Source organism: Beta vulgaris, chromosome 3, assembly GCF_026745355.1.
Source record: "Beta vulgaris subsp. vulgaris cultivar EL10 chromosome 3, EL10.2, whole genome shotgun sequence".
Lineage (NCBI taxonomy): Eukaryota > Viridiplantae > Streptophyta > Magnoliopsida > Caryophyllales > Amaranthaceae > Beta > Beta vulgaris.
This window is the reverse complement of record NC_079204.1, coordinates 45,603,715-45,613,116: the sequence shown is the minus strand read 5'-3', so window position 1 is coordinate 45,613,116 and position 9,402 is coordinate 45,603,715. Positions and strand designations below refer to the sequence as shown.

Below are 9,402 nucleotides of genomic sequence, written 5' to 3'. Positions count from 1 at the left end.
ATAGTAGTGGGTAGAGATGACCACTACTGCGGGTTGGATGGGCAAGTCCACGAGTCCTAGTGGCCTGAGATGAGATTTCACTGTCCAGGATCGGACCGTGAAATTCACGATTTGGGCGGGCTAGTCCACGGATTGAAAGTCTTGGCCCTCATCGGTTTGTTACCGGTTTTTACGGTTCGGGAAGCGGTTACGGCGGTTCGTGGGGCTACTGGGCTGGCGCGCCGACATGAGAATTTTTTTCAAAATTATTTAATCATTGGAATCATTTATTATTGTTACATAAACCTTTAAAATTAATTAAAATATATACAATTATTAATATTAATGAATAATTTCATTATTATTGAATTTGATTGAATTATAATATATGAAATATGTTTAAAATATATACAATTTGATAAAAATATACGCAATTTGGTTGAATAATTACTTGGGTTGGACTAATCCGGTTCGTGGGCCAGGCTGGATCGATTTCCTGGACCGAGTTGAGCGATTTTAGTAGCGGGCATTCGTGGGTTGGGCTCAAAAAATCTGGCCCACCTACGAATTTCACTGTTCGAGCTAGGCTGGACCGTATTTTTCGTGTGCTCATCCCACATGGCCCTAGAAGCGGGCTGGATTGGATTGGCCCGCACTTTTGACCATCTCTAATAGTGGTATGGGTCTATGGGAGAGGGTAAGATGTAAGGGGGATGTTACAAATGGTGGTGGTGTTAGCAGTGGTGCAGGTTGGCCGCCATATAGAGGTAGTTGCACCAATGGAAATGAGAAATTACGTTGATTAAGAATTCGGATAGCCAAACTCTATCAAGAAACTCTACTGGATCCAATCACATATAATGATCATTAGGTAAAGCTGTTTGTAATGTTTTCGATCATCTCTAGAAATTTTTACATATTTCTGTCAAATTGATCATTATGGTGTGGGTAGGGAAACGATAAAGCTGTGGTAAAACTCAAAAGTTATACTTCCTTCATTTTTTTACATGTTATACTTTCACATTTTACGCATGTCAATACAAAACTTTAAGTACATATTTCTAATATTGTATTTGTAAAAATTATTAAACATACACTATTATAATAATGCATATTAAGACAAATCTAACAAGATCACACATTACTATATTTTTATTCACGTATAAACCACAAGCGACGGTCAAAGTGAAATTTGTGAATAATGTAATCTGGTTTGCTAAACAACGCCCTAGAATTTCCTACTAACGCCCTAAATACGTATAATATACTATATTTTCTCATTTTCAGATTTTTCCCTCTTCTTCCTTCACTCTCCCTTCCATCTTCTTCCACATATCCATTGAAAACCAGTGCCGACACACCACTGCCGCACCACCACCACTACTAGCGTCGCACCGGTACCACCACCACCGCACCACTGGCGTCGCACCGCCGCACCATTGACGTCGCACCCTTCTTCTCTCCTCTTCAATTTCAGTGATTTTTTTTAAAAAAAAAATTATGGAGAGGCGTCCATGGCAGGCGCTCAACCAAAAGGTGAGGCGCCTGCCATGGCCGCCTCCACTGGTGGTGGGGCGTCCATGGTGGACATATTTTTTTTTGAATTTTTTTTAAAAAAAAGTTATGAAAAGGCGTCCACCATAGATGCCCCACCACCAGTGGAGGCGTCCATGGCAGGCGCCTTAACTCTGGTGGAGCGCCTGCCGTGGACGCCTCCGCCGGTGGTGGAGCGCCTGCCATGGACGCTTCCACCGGTGGTGGGGCTTCCATGGTGGACGCCTGTGTATATATATATTTTTTAAAAGCAGTCTCCTCGTCACTTAGCATCTGTGCTATATGAATCTTCGGTGTTGGTGGCGGCGGTGTTGGTGTGGTGTTGGTGGTGGCTCCAATGGTGGTGAAGGGAAAGGGGGAGTTGAAAGAAAGAAGAGGAAAAAAAATGGAAGTATGAATATACAGTATAAAAATACGATATTTAGGGTGTTAATAGGAAATATTAGGGCGTCAAATAGAAAAACCCGTTAATAATCCGAGGTGTATCACCCGGGACAAGAACTAGTTTTTATTGCAAAACACTATATTTTACTCTGAACTTTTATTCATCGCCCCAAATTTACTTAAAATCAACCCAGAAAATGTTGAAGTTACATTTATAAGCTTTTCTTTTTCCCTAAACCACTACACCCACCAACCACCTCACTCCACCACCATCCACCCCCACTTGCAACCCCAGCCCCTACAGCCCCCACCCCAACCCTTGCAAGCACTATGAGCAAGTCGGATTTTTTTTTGGGCGCCACCGCGTAAACGTCGGATCTGGACATTTCCGCCTTGGTGGAAACATTCAGGCCAGACGTCTCCACCATTCGAACCGCACGTTTTCACGGTGGCGCCCAAAAAAAACCGGCTTGCTCGTGGTGGTTTGTGTGGTTTTGATGGTGGTGTGCGTGGCCTCGGAGAAAAAATCTTTAAAGACGAGGAAAAAATGTGTGTTTGAAGTCTTTAAAACTAGAAATAAATATCTCGTCTTTAAAGATTTTCTCTCCCACAAAGACCAACATGCGTAGTATAGTGTAGTTAGTTTAGTGCATTAGCATATCAATAGAGAGGTCATTGGTTTGAATCTTGAAACACACATTTTTATTGTTTAATGTGTCATTTGATTGTATGGGGGAGGGCGGAATAGATATAGTTACATGACATTTGTTTGTCTTGGATTTTAGATATATATATTGATGTAAAATAAAAGAAAAACAGAAACACTATATTATACTTCCTCCGTTTCCTAAAGATCTTCCTTGTTATTGTTACTACTTACTATAGATACCAATGATAATTAAGTTGTATGGGGTGGGTAAAGTAGGAGAGAAAAAGAGGTTTAGATAAATAAACAAATAAAAGGGGTTAAAGTATGAGAGAGAAGGAGAGTAAAATTGAATTAATAATGTAATGATGGACCATATGATAGGGACATGAAAGAGTAAAAAAGGGAAAAAAAAATTCAAATAAGGAATAAAGCAAAAATGAAAAATCTTTTGGAAACGCACTTAAATAAAAAGAGGGAAAATCTTTAGGAAACGAAGGTAGTAACTACACAAACATCATATATCATATAGGCTATAGCACAAACCTTCATATATGTTCTGTTGGAATAGTTAAGAGATTTATCATAATATGGCATATGACCGATAAATCAAACATCCCTTATTTATTGCTATCGGTTGTCCCTTATTTGTTAGGGTATTCAGTATTGCCATTGCCATAATATCAGGACCGCAGTCGGCAAAAGAAATTAAAGACGGTGAAAGGAAATTTGCGTCCGTTGAAATGTAGGGCTTCTATGTTCCAATTTTTGCCAACGACTGCCACGTCCTTGTAAACAAGATGAGAGATTCTTAGTGTACTTTCACGTAATTACTCCATCCGTCCCAAAATATAGTTCCCATTTCTATTTTGGGTATCTTAAAATATAGTTCCTATTTCCATATTTAGTTCCACATTTTTTTGTAATTTGTCTATAAAGTGTTCCCATTATTTATTTGCTTCTTGAAATTTATTTTTTCCTTTATTTATTCAACCAAAATATTACAATTAATGCTCTTTCACTATTATTCTCCACTCTCTTTCCTAAAATCATCTTTCCCCATACAACATTTATTTAAATAAATAAAAAATCTTTACTATCTCTCTTATATTCTACTTACATAAATTACCCTAAAAAAAGGGAAATAGGAACTATATTTTAAAACGGAGGGAGTATTTCTTAAGCAACGTCGTCCAAGTTCCAACAACTACGAACGGTCCTAGTTTATAAGAGAAAATCAGTGCAAACATCAAACATTATTTCACGTGTTGTATACTTGTATGTCAAATGCTTATTAGTTGGTAGTGTTGGTACATACAAAGATTTTTTTTTGAAAATTTGGCAAAACAATCTTATATAAACAATTTTTTTTTTTGTCAGAATCAACCTTTAATTTTTTTTTTGTAAAGACAAACCTTAAATCTGAAAAACTTTGCCAGAAGAAACTTAATGACGTCATTCCAGCATTTAGGCTAACTCAACCCGACTCATCAATGGTTGAGATGAGTTCGAGCTCGAGTCTAGCCAGCTCAACTTTACTTGTCAAAGTATTGAGTTGATATAAAGTTTCGAGTTTGAGTCGAGCGTTGACCAACTTTTCATCAGGCAAATTCGAATTGCTTACGAGTTGCTCAATTCAATTAGCAACTATATCTATATCATCCTCCTTCCATTTCATAATATAGTGTTTGTTTGCATTTTACACAATCTCCAAAATATATATTTGACCTTCAATATCTTTAATTTCGTATTAAAAAAATATTAAAAGTTGATATTATGAAAGTACATATTGAGGCGAACCTAATAAAATCTTGAGAAGGTATTGGGTCAGACGCGTCCAACCATAATATTTGGTCGGACGACTTTTCAGTTGGTTTCAAATTTTTTTAGTTGGTTTCAAATTTTTTCAGTTGGGTTCAATTTTTGTTCAGAATACCAAATGAAAGAAAAACAACACAAGCTGAAAGAATTTACACACCAACTGAAAGAACATAGAAGACCAAATGAAAGAAAAACAACACAAGTTGAAAGAATTTACACACCAACTGAAAGACCACAGAAGACCAAATGAAAGAAAAACAACATAAGGTGAAAGAATTTACACACCAACTGAAAGAATACAATAATCAACTGAAAACATCAAAAAATAAACAAACCTGTATAATTAACTCCAGACGCCGAAATCAAGTTACTACTACCACCTCCAACACCACCATTCCCATTCCCATTCCCATTCATCCCAGCCTTATCAACCATCAAATTAAACCCGCCACTCGACAGCGAAGAAGCAACCTTACTCCTACCTTTCCTTCCTCTACCGGCACCAGAAGGAGACTGATCAAATGCCACTGAATTTTCGAACTGCCATGAGTGTTGATGCCATTGATGGGCGGTATGCGTGCTCGCTCCAGGTCTTCCTAGGTAATGTTAAGGTGTGGAGTTCAGCGCATGTTTCTAAGTTCTTTACATCTGATGCTTGTGTGTCCGAGTTTACGAAAATGGGGGATCTACGGTTGATTGGGATGAATGAACAAATTGGTTAAAGATTATAACTTCCAACAACAAGATGAGAAGTAAAAACGTCTGATAAAGGACGACGAAATGGAGAAGAACGTACAGCACGATAATGGGGTCCCACAGGTCGAGAAGAAGTTAAAAGAATCAGCCCGTCCGACGGAAAGTATTGGATCAGACGGTCTGACCCAATACTTTCACAAAAATCTTATATGAATATGTTTTTTGTATATGTTAATGGGAATATTTGGTAAAAAGTTTTGAAGCTTGACCTCAAAAAGAGAGAAACAAGTACTACATTATGGGATAGAGGGGAGCATAAATTTAGTTGAGTAATATTTTTTTTCTAGCGGTAGATATAACTATGTAGTGTACTAACTGAAAGGAATGCGAGATCTTATTTGGGTATAGACTATGGAGGGAAGAAAAGAATAGGAGTAAACATCTGTAGATCTATCACATGTCGAGACCCTATTAACTTCAAATAAAAAAAGTAATACTCCGTAACAAAATCATATTTAATTAGTAAACATCAATTAATCAGCAAAGACTATATTTAATTAAATAAAGCTCTATTTCACTTAGCATAAATCAATAAACAATAATAAGAGAAAAAACATTATCAATCAACAAAAAAGTTAGTTTCAAGCTATAAAAACCAAATTTGACCACAATAAATGAAATTTTTGTTAAGCACTAGAAAAAATCAAGTGAAATAAACAGAGTTCTAGTAATTTAGCAAATGATGAAACATCCAATGGGACACATGTCACTTTCTTATTGGACAAAAAATCGTCAATTTTATTTCCGAGATACATAAATTTTGTACAATAAGTGGCATTTTCGTTAATAAAATATTGATATTAAGTCGTAGTGGTCAAATATTAAGTCGTGATTTTTTTTATAGAAAAAGTTATAAAACAGAAAATCACGACTTAATATCAAACCCATACAAGCTACAACTAAATATTAAGGAAATTTTGTAAGAAACAACCTTTATAAGCCACTTTTTGTCAAAAACAACCATTTAAATATTTTTTTGTCCGGAAAAACCTTCAATTATTTTTTTTGTCACATTAGATCCGTTGTCGTCACTCCGGCATTAACTTTATTTTCCTGGCATGACTCGGTTAATGAGTGAAAAAATGTCTCACATACCATTTTGCTCCGATTATTCAGCACTCGAAACGATTTTTCCTCCATTTTATACCTGATTAAAGTGAGTCTGGCCGGTAAATCTCCTGGGTTGCGCAGATTTTTTGGGCCCGACCCAATTGTTTGGGGTTCGGGATGGGTTTTTGGGCAACCTAAATATAAATTTCCAGTTCAAATTTTGGTATGGTCCCGTTTTGGTTTGAAAGCCCGTTGTTTTTGGCCTTAAAAATTTGGCTTTGGACACAAAAAATTGGCTCGGTCTGGCTAGACTAATGGGCAAAATTTCTTTTTGGTGCGGTCCGACCTGTGTCGCCATTTGATTACCTCTATTCCCTTTGTGCTCCCTATAAACACCCTTTTTTCTAGTTCCTTTAAGGCTGGTGGTAGGTAAAATTTTTTTAAAAAAGATTGTAATATTAGCCGGAGTGACGTCAATGAGTTTAACGTGACTAAAAACTTTTGTTTAAGAGGTGTCTTGGCAAAAAAAAAAAAAAAAAAAATAATTACAAAAAATGACTTACAAAAGATTATTTTGTATAAATTTTCCTAATATTAATGATATTAATTTACGAAAATGCTACTAGATTTGCGCAGTTTATACAAGATGAACTGGCGCTCCATGCCTTGTAGTTATTGGACCACTTTAGAATGCCGATCTTTTGAGGAGGATAAGCATAAGCTTCCCCAGCGAGTAGTTGATGTTGATGGAATTGAATCTTCTCCCACACAAACGGGGTTAAAAGCAAAAGAAGTTAACAGAAAGGTCCACTCTCTCACCCCATGGAGTAGCCTTGTAACAGTTGAACTCCACACTACACTCCAATGAGAAAGCCCACCTCGGCACCTCCTTTCATCAAATTATTACTCTTATAATCAAACCTTCAAAAACCCCTTAATATTCTCTTCACTAAAGTCTGTATATGATCAAATCATTTCTTCTTCTTTCTTAGCTTTTATTTTTCTCTTAAAAAATGGATCTTGAAGAGTGGGATCTTCTCTCTGATGAAGGATTAATTGATCTTCATGAAGATGGTGGGAATAACCTCTTCTCCCCTAAATCAATTCCAAATACTACAACTTTAATTGATATGAACTATTTTCAGAAGATTTCTGATCCAATTCCTGTGCCAATTCAGTTTGATCAAAAGATTGAAAAAATCCCAGAAAAGTTACCAATTGAAACACCAAAATCTGATGTTCAGCAGATCAAAGAAGCTGATCATCAGGAAAGTGTTTCCAAAGTTTTCTTCAAAAAATTGAAGGAAAATGAATTTGTCGACATGAAAATGGACTCACCCAAGTCTTTAAACAAGGGAATTTTGCCTCAAATTGATGTGGGTACTTACAAATTTGAGGAAAAAGAAAAGGAAACAGAGCAAAAACAAGAATTACCCATCAACAAAGAAGAGAAGCTCTCAAAGAATTCAATCATGGAGGAAGTTTCTGGAAATTGGGATGATGATCATAACAATGAAGGTTTGAATGTTTGGAAATGGGCAATGACTGGAATTGGTGCTCTTTTCTCCTTTGGTTTTGCTGCTGCTACTGTTTCTCTTATTGTTTTAGGTAACCGTCATAAGGAAAATTGCAACGATCCGAAGAAGAAAGAGCTTCACTTCCAACTTTATACACATGAGAAGGTTTTTTTCTTGATCTTTGTACTTTATTATGTTTGCTGAATTTCAAGTTCTGATTTTTTAATTTTTGATCCAAGATTGTGCTTTTCTATAGTTTATGCTTGGAGTTTCTTATTGTAGGCAACTTATGTGAAATTGATCTGAGAAGTAGTTTTTGCTATTTATGATTTGCATGTGAATTTTCATTCTTATGCACATGTGATCTAAGAACTACTCTTGGATCGGGAATTGTTTCCTAAACTATGTTGATCGGACTTTGGTACTCGCTTGGGACAGGACTCGGCTACTTTATAGTTATATCTATGATTATAAGTGTTGAAGGATTCATATCCATAGTAATTGAGGTAAAATGAAGAGTCGAGCTGAAATTGTCCAAAAATGCAAGTCATTCAATACAATATTGGATCCTACTTGTGGATACCAATGCAACTTTAATTAGAATATGTGACGAATGATGATACCCCTAACATTGGCTCTGTTGTTTTTGACACGGTATTCGTTCATTTCAGCTCATTTTAATTCAGCCCAACTCAAAAGAATAGGACCTTAGGTGGTTTGATATATGTGGAATGTGGGTATCCGGGCTCTTGTTAATCCATTGCTTAATAATCACTATTTCGTCGTTGTTGATGTTTCATCATTGTACCATTTTTGATATCGGAGTACTATTTTCAGGTGAATTGATGTAAACTATTTTGATTTCAGAGATTGAAGCAAGCAGTGCGCCGTGCCACAAAGCTAAACGAAGCCATTACTGTAATGAGGGGTGCTCCCGTAACTCGGGCTCATATTACCATTGGAGGTTATCATGAAGGTCTTTAAAGGGTTCCTCCGCAAGACCCTGTTATGTTGTGTGTTTCTGGAATCAGACAGTAAATAGTATTTTGCTTATATTTAGTACTCTTTCAGCTTGATCCGATCCAATTATATTTTCTATAAAGGATCTTTCTGATGTACATAAAATCTAAATTCTGTTTGAAGTACTATATCATATAGATTCTGAATCTTTCTTGTAATGTAACATTAGATTCATTGTGGATTTATTATACAGCCATGTCGGAGTCGGACACCCGACTAAAGTAGCAAGTAGGTACCAGAAGTTGAAGGGAACGTGGTCCATACTCCATAATATTGCATGACATTATTGTGCTTATTTTCTATTCATACAGAAATATTGTTCATAAATAAATTTTACTTGTGTTTTGGAATTAGCTATGATTCAATCTTCACGGTTGTTGGTTCGCTGAGATTGATTGTGACTTCTCTTCATCTTTCTTGTTTAATCTATAGATATTTTGTTTGTCGAGTTATTCTGAATTTCATAAATTTTCTTACTTCAAACGAGAATTTACTGACCAGTATATGCTGCTAATTATGTTTTTTTATTGGCCATGATGATTAATTCTTGTAATGGTGCTTGTACGCAACTTCTGTGTTCTTACACTATTCATGGTGCTCATTTGGTATTCTTTTGTAAACACTAAAGAATGTTTCTTCCCCGGGGTTACTTGGTCTCAACCATTAATCTAATTT

The 9,402-nt window shown here is 36.2% G+C and overlaps 1 protein-coding gene across 2 annotated transcripts; it reads left to right on the top strand.

The window, feature by feature from the left end:
- The first annotated feature begins 6,904 nt into the window (after positions 1-6,904).
- Positions 6,905-9,179, top strand: LOC104906713 (uncharacterized). 2 transcript variants are annotated; one of them, XM_010695508.4, is made up of 2 exons: positions 6,905-7,872; positions 8,545-8,781. In XM_010695508.4, the coding sequence occupies exons 1-2, from the start codon at positions 7,204-7,206 to the stop codon at positions 8,551-8,553; spliced, it is 678 nt and encodes a 225-aa protein (XP_010693810.1). In that variant the 5' UTR covers positions 6,905-7,203; the 3' UTR covers positions 8,554-8,781. The 2 variants fall into 2 exon arrangements, with proteins under 2 accessions (XP_010693810.1, XP_010693808.1); XM_010695506.4 differs by having other exon boundaries at positions 6,921-7,872; positions 8,575-9,179.
- The last annotated feature ends 223 nt before the right edge of the window (positions 9,180-9,402 follow it).